The sequence below is a fragment of the Eptesicus fuscus genome, chromosome 15, assembly GCF_027574615.1.
Source record: "Eptesicus fuscus isolate TK198812 chromosome 15, DD_ASM_mEF_20220401, whole genome shotgun sequence".
NCBI lineage: Eukaryota > Metazoa > Chordata > Mammalia > Chiroptera > Vespertilionidae > Eptesicus > Eptesicus fuscus.
Window position 1 is genome coordinate 3,242,757 of NC_072487.1, and position 15,787 is coordinate 3,258,543.

At 48.9% G+C, this 15,787-nt stretch overlaps 1 protein-coding gene across 9 annotated transcripts in view; it reads right to left on the reverse strand.

Annotated features, from left to right (window-relative positions):
* The window catches only part of SECISBP2 (SECIS binding protein 2), a 42,745-nt gene that overhangs the window by 11,954 nt on the left and 15,004 nt on the right, over window positions 1-15,787 (reverse strand). For 7 of the 9 annotated variants that reach the window (XM_054727073.1, XM_054727079.1, XM_054727076.1 and 4 more), the window contains 7 exons: window positions 14,931-15,053; window positions 13,640-13,735; window positions 12,346-12,475; window positions 6,057-6,223; window positions 5,086-5,221; window positions 3,351-3,546; window positions 2,276-2,496 (listed from right to left, as the gene is read on the reverse strand). In XM_054727073.1, coding sequence (XP_054583048.1) covers window positions 2,276-2,496; window positions 3,351-3,546; window positions 5,086-5,221; window positions 6,057-6,223; window positions 12,346-12,475; window positions 13,640-13,735; window positions 14,931-15,053 — 1,069 coding nt within the window. The remainder of the gene's footprint in view (window positions 1-2,275; window positions 2,497-3,350; window positions 3,547-5,085; window positions 5,222-6,056; window positions 6,224-12,345; window positions 12,476-13,639; window positions 13,736-14,930; window positions 15,054-15,787) is intronic. The other 2 variants (XM_054727078.1, XM_054727074.1) reach the window with 1 other exon arrangement.

Sequence of the window (15,787 nt, forward strand, 5' to 3'; positions counted from 1 at the left end):
TGAGGACAAGGCCCTGAACCCTCCCTCCTCACAGGAGGTAGGCGGCGGGAGTCTTCCTTCCCCAGGGCGCCTTGCACCCCAGTGGCGGCCCTGCCCGTCAGTCGTCCTACGGCAGAGATTAGACTGGGTCCTGAAGCAGCAGCATCACCCGAGAACTTGCGAGAATTGCAAATTCTGGGACCCTCTGGACCCACGTAGGCAGAAACCAGCTTCCGGCTGATGCTGATGCAGCTCACAGCCTTTAAACGCCCGCCCAGCCCCAGACCTGTCTGCTTCTGAGCCGCGGTAAACACAAGCTGACAGCCGAGAAACCTCCCCGCGAGACCGAAGGGCAAACCACCCCTCCGCGGGGAGAGGAGAGCTTCAGGCCCACGAGGCACACAACCAGCCAGAACAACAAACACAGCCCCCGGGTTTAAAAATGCCAGAGAGGAAAAATCCTACAGGAACTTTAGGAAGAGAACCAAAAGAAGTGAAAAGAAGAAAAGTAACAACAGGGAACAGTGCAGGCGGCCCAGCATCTGAGCTCCAGGCTCCAGGCGCTGACAGAGGACAGGGGAGGGGCATTCAGAGCACAAAGCCAGCGCCCAGACCTGGGGGCACCAGGCAAACTGCCCCGCCTCCCAGAACCCTGGCACAGGCAGTGCTCAGACGCCTGCAGAGAGGAGAGGGACACAGGAACACAGGGCAGGAAGCAGAAAGCCTAGATTTCAAGCCCGTCTCTCGGCCGCACCCACACACCACCTCCACGTCAGCCACTGAAGACGTGCTCGGCTGACCGGCGCGCAGGGCGAGGGAGTGAGCGCCCTGCAGGGGAGAGGTCCGCAGGCCCACAGGCACGGCGGCACATTTGAGGCGAAGGAGCTAGCAGGACCCATCAACACCACACAGCTCTGGCCCGTGTGACTCCGCTGGCTGAGCATCATCCTGTGCACTAAAAGTTTGATTCCCAGCCAGGGCACATGCCCACGTTGTGGGATGCCTATGGCAGGCAACTGATCTGTTTCTCACACTGATGTGTTTTTCTCTCTCCCTCTAACGTCCTCTCTCTCCAAAATCAATAAAAACATTTAAATTGAAATAAAGACCACACAAATTGGGGGGGGGGGGGGGGTTGTCCCCACAACGACTGGCACAGGTGGCACAGAGAGCTCAGAACAATTTTAGAAGAGGAAGCCACAGAATGCCCGCTGTGCCAACTGTCTTAGGAGGCCCACAGCCAGCCAAGTTTGCTGTGACTCCTGTTGGGCCCAGCGCCTGCCACAGGTCTGTGGGGGGCACTGCCAGCACACAAGTGGGCAGGTCCCTGACACCCCCTACTGTCCTATTCCACCCAGCGAGGCCTGGACCCTGCCCGAGCGTGGATGGTGGACACTGCCAGGCTGGGCCCGGGGCCGCACACAAGTCAGGAACCACATTCCTCCCAATGTGAAATGGCAACTGGAAAGCTCAGTGTAGGGTCTGGCCCCGGCCTCGCCGAATGTGTCACAGTGGGACAGGACGGCTGGGAACGAGCATGACGTCCAGGTGCAGGCACAGGCGCACATGGGGCTGGTGTCTGCCGGCGTTCTGCTCCTGACCACCAATCCCTCTACTGCAAAGCCCAAGGACACAGAACGGACACACCGAGGGCCACTGGAGAGAGGCCACATGTGGGAGGCCACTGTCAATCACCTCACCCAGCATTTCACATCCCATAAAATGGAACCAAGCTTCTCCGTCAGTAAGATGGCCAAGTGCTTGGACGAACCCACGCCTTTTTTTTTTTTAATTTCAGAGAGGAAGGGAGGGAGGGGGAGAGAGAGTTGGAAATACCAATGATGAGAGAGAATCAATGATTGGCTTCCTCCTGCAACACGCCCCACACTAGGGATCGAGCCTGACCTCCTAGTTCATTGGTCAGCGCTCAATCACTGAGCCACACCAGCCCGGCAAATCCAGACTTTTAATGAGCAAGTGGGCACAGGGGTCAGTCACAGACCAAACCAGGAATTTAAAATAGACAAGAGCCCACTGCCTGGCGGCCAGTCACCAAACTGGTGTGAGTGGCCAGTGACCCCTCAAGCTCCAGAGCAAACCTTTCCTGCCGCCAGAGGCCTGCAGGGCGGCCAGACCGGCCAGGAGGACTGCAGGCCTGGCTGCCGCAGGGTAAGGCCCGTGGTGGGCCATGAGCCCCGCAAACAAATGCCTCCAGTCAGAGGACAGGAGGGCCACCACACTGCCCAGCTCACTGCCGACTGGCATGGGGCCATGCCCAAGGGCAGGGCACCCCTACCTTTCGACTGTATCTTCTCACAGTTGGGAGAGATGATGACGCACTTCAGCTTCCTGAGCTTCAGGTGTTTGAGCACCTCCCTCAGCCCCAGCACAAGCCGGCGTTTGGTCTTGGCCTTGACGGGATCTTTCTGGTACATCCGGTCTTGGAACCGGACCAGCTCTTTCAGCAGCTCCGTCACACAGGCGTCAACCTCTTTACTGAGCACCTGGCTGCAGTAACTGGAAGAAACGTTCCGGGCCATCAGCTTGCAGTGGCTGTGACACTGCAGCGCTGCCCCGTCGCGCCCCCGGAGAATGCCCCCTGGCGAGTCCCTCAGATGAGCAATTGGAAGCGGGTTCCTGACGGACTGGGTTTCATCAAAGCATCAAATCACCCTCCCCCACTGCGCTCACAGGGAAGAGCCTCTGCACCCTTCCTACACCACAGCATGCCAAGCATCCCCTCACGGGCCACTCCCTGTGCACCTCTCCTGAAATACCTGCAGAGTCTGTCCTGGGGAAAGAGTGGGGTGGGGAGCAGAGCTCCCTAAAAAATTCTACAGAGAAACCAAACCACAAAAGGGAACCCAATCCCGGACAGTGTTGCTCAGTGGTTGAACATTATCCCAGGAACCAGGAGGTCACGGTTCGATTCCTGGTCAGAGCACATGCCTAGATTGTGGGCTTGATCCCCAGTGGGGGGCATGCTAGAGGCAGCTGATCAATGATCCTCTTTCATCATTGATGTTTCTATCTCTCCCTCTCCCTTCCTCTCTATAAAATAAATAAAAATATATTCTTTTTTAAAAAGGGAACCCAAATATCATGCACTGTCTCTCACTAACCATTGCCCCAACAGAAAACCTGGATTTATGGGCACCTCTGCCACCACATCAGTAGGACAAGAGCCCTCGTAGGAACAGATTCAATAGCCCTGGTGTGTGGCATGACTAGGTACCTGGCCACCTTTACTGGAAGGATAAAAACACTGGCCCAGCTCTCAGCTTTCCAGTTTGAGCACGTCAGGGTGGGAGAACTCCGTGCCCAAGGCCAGAGCGAGCACAGCCCACCCCAGTCCCTCCGGGCTTACTCACTCCCTGAATCTCCGGCTGTGGATCTTGGGGCAGCTGGCACCCTCGGGAGCCAGGGAGCAGATCTCCGCCTCCTTATGGATCTCAGCTCCCAGCGGCTCTTCTGACGGGCTCTCTCCCGCAGGAGAGGACCACATGGATGCTTCTGCTCCCCCCGGAGCGTCACAGAAAAGCAAGTCACAGCACAGCACCTGTGGGGCTGGGGCAGGGCAGGGTCACCAGGGCAGCCAGAGGCACCCCACATCCGCCGCATGCAAACAGGGCTGCTGAGCACCGCAGCGGGCAGCAGTGATGGGAATGGCTTGGGAAAACCGGAAGAACTTGGCAACTTCCTGTTCTTCCTGCAGGTGTCTTCCTGACCCCAACTTAGTTATTGTTATTGCGGCAAAATAATTATAAAACTTACCATTTTAACCATTTTTAAGTGTGCAGTAGCCAAATTTGTATTTTAGTTTTGAAATTTAACCTAAAGTTTCTATCAGGAAATTTAAAAAGCAGGTTTTTAGTTCTGAATTTTTTGCACTTAAATGCTTGAGACTATTTCCTTCATCAAATAATCCTTAAATCAGAGCTGAACTCAAATATCTAGACCCGTGGTCGGCAAACTGCGACTCGCGAGCCACATGCGGCTCTTTGGCCCCTTGAGTGTGGCTCTTCCACAAAATACCACGGCCTGGGCGAGTCTATTTTGAAGAAGTGGCGTTAGATTAAGTTTAAGTTTAAAAAATTTGGCTCTCAAAAGAAATTTCAATCGTTGTACTGTTGATATTTGGCTCTGTTGACTAATGAGTTTGCCGACCGCTGATCTAGACTATGAGAGCCTCAAGGGGTATGTTTAAACACATCAGACAGGATTCCATAATGGCTAAGGTCCCCCAAATGTTCCTTCTAGAAATTTCCAGAGTACACGGGAGGCTCCAGCTCACCAGAGAAGGAAACTGGGAGCACACATCACACCAGCCAGGATGGCAGACGCAACAAATGCAATGCCCTGCAGTGGCCTCTCCCCAGTGGGCGGAACTGGTAGCACCTGGCAGCCTGTCTGGCAGGAGCCTCCGAGGCTGGCTGGCAATGGGCCCACCTGCCACCTGCCTGGGGAGATGCCGCAGGAAGGAGTGCTCACGCCCGCTGCACACTCCCCCCCCCCCGCCACGGGGCTGCGTCTAATGGCACGGTGGCCCGCTCGTACACCTGGACGCTGCACAGCAGTGACAATCGGAATTGCCCACGGGCCACACACATACTGCTAGCCAGAGGGACACCACTGCAAGGCTCCCTGGGAAGGAAGCACAAATGCTCACCGGGGCTGTGGTTGGGCAGGCCCTGGCGTGGCTGCTCTGCTCCTGATGTTGGTGCCGCGTTCATCTGTGAAGTCCTCAAGCTATATGCTAGGGTTTGCGCACTCTTCCGAGTGTGTCATTTAATAAAAAGTTGCTAAACACGTTGTCTTCACGGCACTGTGTCTCGCACACTCATGGGAAAACGGCTCTGCAGTTAATGGGGCTAATCCTCAAAGCTACTCCAAGTCGCCAGGACCACCCAATGCCACACAGATGGAACTCGGGGCCTCACGCCCTGCCCGCACAGACCCCAGAAGCCCACTGTCCATGGGACAGCCTCTCTGTCCAGCTGGGAGTCTGAAAACGGCTGCGTTCTAAGTGGCGGAGGCTGGCGGAATCCCGGGGGGTCTGCTGCACAGGGTTGCCCCAAATGAAGACGCAACCAACAGAAGTGGTACCTGCGGGCTCCCCCTGCTCCGGAGCCAGGTCGTCCCCACTCTCTACATCTTGTACTTCGTCACCGGCGAAAGCTGGGCTCACAGCGTTTTCCTGGAGACGCTGCTGCTTTCTCTCCTCCCGTTCTTTCAAAATGATCTTTAAAAGTGAATAAATGATTAAAGCACCTAAATACTCGTACGTACAAAAAGCTCTTTTGCAAAATAAACACCCAAGGTCGGCTTACGGGCAGTGTGCCCCTCGTGCCTTCACAGCGGCAACACGGCCCCGCCCGGCCCGGCCCCCGCGCAGGCTGTGCGCGCCCTGGGACCTGGGCTCCGATGCCACGCTGCAGCTCGACAGGCACCCGGCCTCAGGCAGACACCTGTTCCCCCCGGAGATGGACCACACACCTCCGGCTGCTGAGAATCAAGTGAAGAAACCGGTGCAACAGCCCTGACTGAGAATCTGCCAGCAAGTGTCCAACATTCACCGAAACTGAACAGCAGATTCGCCCCAGGTGGGACGAGGGTAGAAGTAAATAAGGAGAATGTAACTCTCCCCATTTCTCATTTCCTGTCCATGTCACTGCGAAGTATTTTAAAAATGGCTTCCCTCTGCCCGGCCGCACAGACCCCCAGAAGCTCAGTTGGCTGACCGCTGTCCTGATCACCGAAAGGCTGCCGGCTCAATTCCCACGCTGGCAAGTATGGAAGGCAACCTTTTTCACACAGTTCCCTCCCTCCCTCCCCCCCCCAACCCCCTCCCCCCCAAAGCATGTCCTCGGTGAGAATTAAAAAAACAAAAACCAAAAAAATACCGCACCCACTCCGCATGCCCCACAATGCCCTTCACCTCAACCCTGAAAACCTGAAACCTCGGAGCTGGAGAGCACCAGGCTCTCGAGGGCAGCGGTCGCCAACCTTTCGGACTTCGCGGAGCACCGGTTGGTGACCGCTGCTCCAGGGCAGGTTCCAAAGGCAGCACCGCTCACCTTCTTCAGTGATGTCGGCTTCTTGGCTCTGGGGACCTCCCTCTGCTTCCCCTTCTTCATCAGGGGAGCGCTGGAGTCCAAGGGGTTGTGCGGGGTCTTCACCTGGCTGAAGCGGGGGCCCTTCTTCCCCGACGTGGCCTCTTTGGAGAGAACGGGAACCGCCCCGACTGCAACACAGTGAGGATGCGAGCTCAGGGGGGCCCCGGCGTCCCCGCAGCCAACGGCCCCGCAGACGGTCTCCGGCCACGACCGCCAGTGAGACAGACCTTTGGTGGCTCCAGAGAAGTGCCCACGCATTTAGGAAGAACCGTCTTCCTGTCCCTAGGAAGTCTCTGGTTTCTCAGTAAAGTCTATTAACGTGTGGCCTCACTTTCTGACTGAGGGCATTTCTGTACATACGATGGCTCTACTTCCTACCCCTATTCCTCCTCCCAGGAAATAGCTCATCTGTGTATGCTTCCCCTACTTTATAATGAGGAACATTTCCAACATACAGCAAAGAGGAGAACAACAAAACGCACGTTCCCACTGCCCAGCTTCACCCACCATCAACCATCTCCCAAATGCGTTTGCCCACGCTCCGGCAGCCTGGCGTTTCAGTCACCAGTGCTTTGGTAATCGGCGCATCCATGACATCTCACCTGTCGGGTCCCCTGCTACCATGTGGAGCGGGTCCACTGTGCCCTAGCCTTGGCCACGCACAGCTGCTGTGTCTGTGGATGGAAACCTGCTCCCAGATTATGTGTGAAATGTATGTGTAACTGGCTTGGTTCCTGTCATCGGCTTTTCTTGAAAAAACGAGTCATACCCACCCTGCTCACATAGGCGTGCTCTCCCATCCCAATGCCACCTGTGAGTTCAGGACCCCCTCCCCTGCCGGGCCCCTGCACTGCCCACTGCAGCCCTCCAGCCCTGCCCCTCCTCCTGTCTGCACCCCGTGCCATGCGACTTGCCATAGTGTTAACAGGGGACCTGGGCAAGGAGGGCCCTTCCCAGTGGAAACCCCAATAAAGGCTCTGGCCTAACCCCCCTCCCTCCGGCCCACCTGGTCTTCTCCGTGTGGCCCTGCATGCTGGGTCTCCTGTCTCCGGGACCTGGGAGTAGGATCAGCTTTGCTTTTTCTTGAGCTTCTCCTGTCTCCTTCTGTGGCCACACCTGACTGACCATATCATCGAAAAATACATAACAAACCTCGGCTGGTTTTGCTTAGTGGTTAGGTCCATGGGTTGGCCCATGGACCTAAGAATCAAGGGCACGTACTTTGGTTGCAGGCTCGATCCCCAGTCCAGGTCAGGGTGCATGCAGAAGGCAACCAATTGATGTCTCTCTCCCTCTCCCTCTTTATCTCCCTCTCCCTCTCTCTAACCTCCCCCTCCCTCCTCACTCCCCTCCACTCTCTAAAAAAATCAATGGAAAAAATAACCTGGGGTGCGGATTTAAAAGAAAAAAAAAGATTGTGATTAAATACACCAAGACTACTGTAAGAAATCTTTCTTGCTTCTAAAATTTACACTGGTTCAGCCTAGCCAGTGTGGCTCACTGGTTGCGCATCGACCCATGAACCAAGAGGTCACCAAATCGAATCCTGGTCAGGCATATGTCAGGGGTGCAGGCTCGATCCCCAGTAGGGAGCGTGCAGGAGGCAGCCAATGGATGTTTCTCTCATCGGTGTTTCTATCTCTCTATCCCTCTTCTTTCCTTTCTCTCTAACATCAATAAAAACGTATTTAAAAAAAAAAAAAAAAGTAACTCTAAAGCTAACCAGCAAGGAAGAGCTGACTTGCCCATGGGAGCTGGAATAAGGCGTAGGACGTAGAGCAGAACCAGAATGCAACAGAAGTCCTCTCAGGACTGTCACCTTCTGCACATGAGGGGATTTGGGAAAACATGTTTATGTGTGAAAAATGCGAGAGAATCAACTAGAAATGTTACTAGACTCTTACAAGATAGACGACAGGCACATGGAAACCAAGAGCTGACTTCTGCAAAGGCGGTGTCAACTGGCAGTGCTGAAGAGAGACTTACTCAAAGGGCCATCGTAAGTACAGACACCAGAAATGTCCTCAGCCAAGAACAGGTCACGTGGTCCCAGACTCCTGACACAGGAGACCTCATTACAGGGACAGGAAGATGCTCAACCTCCACCAAAGCACACACAGTGGCAGCACTGCAGGCCTTACTACCAGAAGATGAGCTGAGAAAAGCAATCGGAGGAAAGACTAACGGGCAGTGGTCTCAGCTTTGGAATACAGTAGTCCTCTGTTAAAAGCAATTTTGCTTTTTGCAGTTTCAGTTACCTGTGGTCAACTGTGGTCCAAAAATGTTAAATGGAAAATTCCAGAAATAAACGATTTGTAAGTTTTAAATTGCACGCCATTCTGAGCAGCGTGATGACATCTTGCACTGCGGCTCCGTCCTGGGACGTGAATCTTCCCGGGGTCCAGTGTATGCTCACTGTATGTACCACCGTCCGCGGTCACTTAGTCATGGTCTCAGATCAACTACGGCGGTACTGCAGTGCTTGTGTTCAAGCACCCCGAATTTTACTTAATGGCCCTGAGGTACAAGAGCAGTTTAAACTTATCCCTCAGCATGCATAACACAGGGAAAACAGAGTGTGCTCAGGGTTCGGTACTAACTGGTTCCAGGCATCCACTGGGGGAGGGGCCATGGAATGCATCTCCATGGATAAAGGGGAACGACCATATATAAGAATTACTCAGACATGCAATGCATGAAAATGTGCATCCTGATATGAATAAAATTACCAAAACTGTTGAGACAATGAAGGAAACTCAAACACAGACTGGATACAAGATGCTAACAAGAAATAATCGTTAATATTAGATGAGAGGATGGCAGGGTGGTTCAGTTAAAAATAAAACCACTATCAGAGACGCTGACTTGGGTATTTACAGGTAAAATGACATGATGTCTATGAGTTACTTTAAAATACTTCAGGATGGTCACTAATTTACACCATACACAAAAATAAACTCAAAATGGTTAAAGGACTTAAATGTAAGACGGGAAACCATAAAAATCTTAGAAGACTTCATAGGCAGCAAAATATCAGACATATGTCGTAGCAATATCTTTACCAATACAGCTCCTAGGGCAAAGGAAATTAAGGAAAAAATAAACAAATGGGACTATATCAAAATAAAAAGCTTCTGCACAGCAAAAGAAACCATCAACATGAAAGCCCACTGCATGGGAGAACATATTTGCCAATGTTATCTCCGGTAAGGGTTTAATCTCCAAAATTTACAGGGAACTCATACAACTTAACAAAAGGAAGATAAACAATCCAATCAGAAAATGGGCAAAGGACCTAAATGGGCAAAGGACCTAAATAGACACTTTTCGAAAGAAGACATACAGAAGGCCCAGAGACATATGAAAACATGCTCAAAGTCACTAGTCATCCGAGAGATGCAAATCAAAACAACAATGAGGTACCATCTCACACCTGTCAGAATGGCTATCATCAACAAATCAACAAATGACAAGTGCTGGAGAGGATGTGGGGAAAAGGAACCCTCGTGCACTGCTGGTGGGAATGCAGACTGGGGCAGCCACTGTGGAAGACAGTATGGAATTTCCTCAAAAAATTAAAAATGGAACTCCCATTTGACCCAGTAATCCCACTTCTAGGAATATATCCCAAGAAATCAGAAACACCAATCAGGAAGGGATATACACTGAGTGGTCAGGTTATTATGATCTCTGAAAGCATAATAATCTGGCCACTCAGTGTATATCCTATATAATAAAAGGCTAGTATGCAAATTGTCCCCTCGACCAGGAGTTCTACCAGCAGGCAGGCCGGCCAACTGCCCATGTCCCCTCCCCCTGGCCAGGCTGGCATGACCCTACCCATGCACGAATTCATGCACCGGGCTTCTAATACACACACACACACACACACACACACACACACACACACACACACACTGAGTGGCCAGATTATTATGCGTTCAGAGATCATAATAATCTGGCCACTCAGTGTATATGCACCCCTATGTTCATAGCAGCACAATTTACAATAGCTAAGATTTGGAAACAGCCTAAGTGCCCATCAGCAGATGAGTGGATTAAAAAACGGTGGTACATTTACACAATGGAATACTACGCTGCTATAAAAAAGAGGGAACTTTTACCATTTGCAACAGCATGGATGGAATGGAGAGCATTATGCTAAGCGAAATAAGCCAGTCAGAGAAAGATAAATATCACATGATCTCACTCATATGTAGGATATAATGAACAACATAAACTGATGAACAAAAACAGATCCAGAGACAAAGAAACACTGAATAGACCATCCAACCTCAGAGGGAAGGCAGGTAAGAGATCAACCAAAGGACCTGTATGCATGCATATTAGCATAACCAATGGACACAGACACTGGGGCGGTGGGGGACTGCCCTGAGGGGTGGGAGTGGTGGGTGGATTGGGGAAGAAGGAGACGTATGTAATACTTTAAACAATAAAAAAATTCTTTAAATTAAAAAAATAACAATACTTCAGGATAAAAAAGCTTCTTAATCATTTCCTTGGGTGCCTACATTTTTCTTTTTAGAATAAATTAATAAACTACCTCAGAAGGAGGAAACATACTTAAAAGACTACAGTGGCAAATGTGCGTATTTCTTTTGTTGACATATTGCCAATTTTAACATCTTGGCTCTCTGAGAAGGCTTTTCAGAGGAGAGAATGGTGTCATCAGAACCGAGCCGACACTGTTATGAGGTGTGTCCCAGGGACAGGCAGGTAATTCATTTCTGTCAGATTCAGCTTTAAACCTGTACAGGGCACTTATGTATCATGAGATTTCAGGTACACAATGTCACCACATCTATTTCTTAAAATCATACTTAAATTAACTTTTTCGATGGTTATGGTAAAATACATGTAACATAAAATCTACTATTTTGACAGTTTTTAAGCGCACAATTCAGTGGCATCTATTACGTTCACAATGTTGTGCAACCATCACCACTACCCATCTCCATAACTTTTTCACGTCCCAAACTGAAAATCTGTCCCCCTTAAACAGTACTCCCCATTCCCCCTCCCCTTAACTCCTGGTAACCTCTACTCTACTTTCTATGAATTTGCCTATTCTAGAAAGTTCATGTAGTGGAATCATACACTATTTTTCCTTTTGTGACTGGCATATTTCACTTAGCATGTTTTCAAGTTTATCCACATTGTAGCATATGTCAGAATGTCCACATTTTGCTTATCCATTCATCTGTTGATACATATTTGGGGTGTTTCCACCTTTTGGCTATTATAACTAATACTGCTATGAATACTGGTGTTCAAATGTCTGAATCTGTTTTTAATTATTTTGGATAAACACAGAGGAGTGGAATTGCTCGGTCAATGGCAACCCTCTATTCCCCATTCTGAAGAACCACCAGACTGTTTTCAAAAGTAGCTGCATCATTTCCCATTCCCACCAGCAGCTCACCAGGGCTCCAATCCTCCACATCCTCACCAGCACTGGCCATTTTCGTGGCTTTGCTCATAGCTCTCCGAGTGGGTATGAAGAACTACCTCACTGAGGTTCTGACCTGCATTTCTCTAATGACTAATGATGGTAAATATCTTTTCATATGCTACTGGCCATTTGGGTATCTTCTTGTGGAGAAATGTCTTTTCAAGTGTTTTAGCCCATTTTTTGAGTTTGTTACTGAGTTATAGTTCTTATATATTGGAGATCAAACCCTTATCAGATATGATTTTCAAATATTTTCTCCCATTCTATAAGTTTCTTTTCATTTTCTTAATAATGTCCTTTGGTACACAAATGTTTTTAATTTTGATGAAATCCAATTAATCTATTTTTAATACTTTTGCTGCCTGTCCTTTTGGTGTCCAAACTAAAAATTCATTGCCTAATTCAAGAGCATGGAAATTTACCTGTTTTCTTCTAAGAGTGTTAGAATTTTTAGCTCTCATAATTAGGTCATTGATCCATTTTGAGTTCATTTCTGTTTATGTGAGGGTCCAACTCTATTCTTTAACAGATGGAAATCCAGTTGTCCCAGAACCAGTTTTTAATGTTCTTTGTTCTTTTAATGAACTCAGCACCCCTGTCAACAATCCACCGGCCAAACATTCTGGACTATCATGTCTATTCCAATGGTTTGTCTATCCTTATTCCAGTACCATACTGTTTTGTTTATAAATGACTTTTGATTACAAAAGAAAACAGTCACAAAATAGTCTTTCGGAAAAAAACTTCCAATCATTTGGGATTAAAAGGCCCTTTTACCTGAAAACACCACTGGTTTGGAGGACTGCTTTGCATTCTGGGAGTGCTGCTTCTTTTCCAGTGCTGTCAGCATCCCCCCCAAGTCCAGCTGTACTGGAGTTTGGCTCTTCTTTCCACTTTTAAAATTATTCTAAAAAGTTCAAAAATCGTAAGTTTATAATAATACATTTTACAAGCTGTGCTTTTCATCTCATGACAAAAAGATCACATAATTAAAGATAAAATGAAATAGATTTAGAGACTATTTCCTCCCTCTTTTCTCATAACACTGGGTTTATATTAAACCACCTACAATTATGTCTGCATCTCCCCTGTAACAGTGTACATCTACAGACAAGAAACTAACACTTGTATAAAGTCTTTGGCTATAAAAGTTTGCTGTATGTGAGGCTAATTGGTCAGTATTAGTGCCTTGTTAGCTCCATTCTTTAATTGCCCAAGTGAGTCAATCAACTGCCATGAAACTAATTTTCCCAAGTCCAGTCACACCCAGCAGGTGAGCGCCACATTTAGACACGACGTGGATGCACTCAGGAAATGTGACTGACACAGCTGGGCTCTGGGCTGGAGACAGTAATAAAGGCTGTGCAGGCAGGTTGTGGCATGTGCTTTAGCACCTTCACTCCTGCTCTCCTGCCCTGTTCTCTTCCCTGACACCACACCCCACTGGCTGAGGGCTCCCGTCACGATGCCAGCACTCCGTGCAGTACAGGTGGGTAAATCATAACATGGTAATGCAAAGTTAATTCACACAAGGGTGTACAATTTTTCCTTCCACAAATGTGAAAAGTTACCCCAATTTGAAAGGCAAAATGACAATGGACATGCCCAAAGTACAGAAGTTCCGCATTTAGCTCACGAGCCCCAAGTTCATTCCTGGACCCACAGCGGGCCGGGCACAAGGAGCAGCACCTCCCCCGCCTGTCTGACTACTTAAGAGCGAAACTGGCTGGCTCTGCTACTGCCTTCTGTCGGACCCTACTGCCTCACATAGGAATTCTTGGTTCCTGAATACACAGAACCACCATTTTTTCTTTAAATCAGTCTCATAGGCAGTACGTGTTTGCCTCCTTCCTAATATTGCAGTGGTAATTACCAAGTCTTACTACAAAAGTGACAAAGTGTTTTAGCTGAAAAGCAGTTCTGCTTCAACATACTGAATGCCTCCAATGAAGGAAGAAATAAAAACAAAACCGGTCTCCACAAAGAAGTCTGGAAAGCAGTTTTGTCTCAAGCGTCAGTTTAGCAAGAGAATTAAGCCTAAAGCAATTGTGGCTTTCAATCTAAAATTTACCTGTGGCTGCTGCTTAGATTGACATTTCCGTGACTCTACTCTGTCTCTGTCTCTTCTTTCAGATGCAACTGCCAGAATGGGGAACTCTTCAGCATCCTAAGTAAACCACACACCCTTTAGCGCTTCATGAATCGTGAGACCCAAATACGCCCAAGTGAAACCTTCTCCTTGCTCATATATTCTACGATAAGCTCCCACAGAAGGGCTCAAAGGTGATACAAAACAGCCCAAAACCTGTATCATTAGGGCTTCAGCTTAATTTTACTTAGAACCAATTTAAAGACCATAGTTCTAATGTCCTGCTCCACAGAGCAAGAGTGGGGACCCCAAGGAGTCCACAGACTGCCCCTAACGGCCATGGCGTGAGTGTTCAGCAGCCATCCTTCAATTACACTTTGCATCAACCCAGACTCAGGGCATGTCAGTGTCCTGTCGTGTGTGCCGCTCCCAGGCTGGAAAATGGAGAGGGGGCAACAGGCCTCTGAACCACATTTCCCATGTCTGGTGTGCTTCTGTCAACACTGTAGGTGCCTTGGAGGAGTTATGTGAGAAGTAAGGGCAGAAATATGAAATATTTATTGGCCAAACCAGAAAGCTATGCCATGATCATAGTTCTTCAAACACAACCCCACCATTCTCAAGTGAATGTTCCAAGAGCCTTGGGAACCCCCAGGTTGAGGGAAAGCCCCGGCGTGACCCTAAGCTGGACACCCAGGCAGCACCGCTGACCTTCTGCAGGCCCAGGAGCCACGCTGCTGAGTCTACTAGCGCGGACCCGTGAGAAATAGGGTTCGAGCCCAGGACGCCTGGAGGACAGGGACATTCTTGGAGGACCACAAGGACAACAATTTAAGGAGTGCTTTTGCAAGGCCATGACATTCTTGTGACCAGGCCCAAGATGGCTCCCTGTGTTTTAAATTTCTCTCTCTAGTGAAGCACATTCTAATAAGATTTCTGGATAGAAAAGGAGGCTCTTCCAAAGCCAGCCTGCCAAAGTGAAGAAAAAACATGTAAAGAAGATATGAGAGACACATATTCGTACTATGGTGTATAAACTACTAGATTTCAACATAAGCAGTTTTGTCTCTAGACCGCAATGTTTATTGAGCGCCTATGAGACTTTCTTCACTGGCCAAAATGAAGATGTGAAGAAAATGGATAATGGCTCTTTTTTCAGCACTAGGGGGCTATTATTAAAGAAACGTTGAAGATTTTCACTTAGGAAGCCAGTATGAACCCACATTTCTATAAAGACGGACCCATACATCACACAAGGGGAACAAATACGTACTTCAATCCGTGGAGGCTCTTGTGCTGTGTCGACTTCATATTTTGATTTAAACTTTTCTTTCTTTTTCTTAGTCTTTCTTGAGGCTTCATTTTGCTCAGAATCACCACCTTGTGATGCTTTGGACTAGAAACAACAACAAAATCGTGGGTTTTAGGATATTCAATGAAATGTTTAATTCCATGTATTAGAGCAAAATTAAGTTGTCAAGTTGTATAATCACATGGCAATTTTATTCATAGTTTGCCTCTTCATTCTCTATTTTCCAAAGAGCTAGCATTCTGGAGAATAATTCGGAAGGAAAAAAATCTGTGAGAATAGTTGTGTTCAGTATTTTGAAACGGGTAGATTTAGACAGGACCAGTTTTCAGCCCAAGGAGGCCATGTTAATAATTCGACTCATTCCGACTTGAAGTCTCTTCATAGATCCAGGTGTGCCATTTCTATTACCAGGCCCAGGGGTTCCTACAACTGATGCACGTGACAATCACCTGTACAGCCTTCAAACCAGACTATCTGGCCCCTCCCAGACATTCTGAACGAGACATTAGCCTCAGGCTGGCCTTTCCCAGTCCGGTCCCCCATGCTGTGGCCTTGGGCTTTCACACTATCACTCACACGGGCTGAGGCTAGGACTGCACCCCCATTTCAGTTCCAGGCTCCCTCCTCTATCTGGCCTCTCCTTCTCCACCCTCCCTGCTACCTGAGAGCTTCTGCACCTGTCTGCACAGCACTAGCCCTCTGCATCTGAACGGGGCTCTCAAGGTTTTTAGGGACCCTGTTTCATCCTCAATGGGAATTTACTCTTCACAGGTAAAAGCCTCAGAGGCCATTAAAGAGTGTTTATCTACTGACCTGGG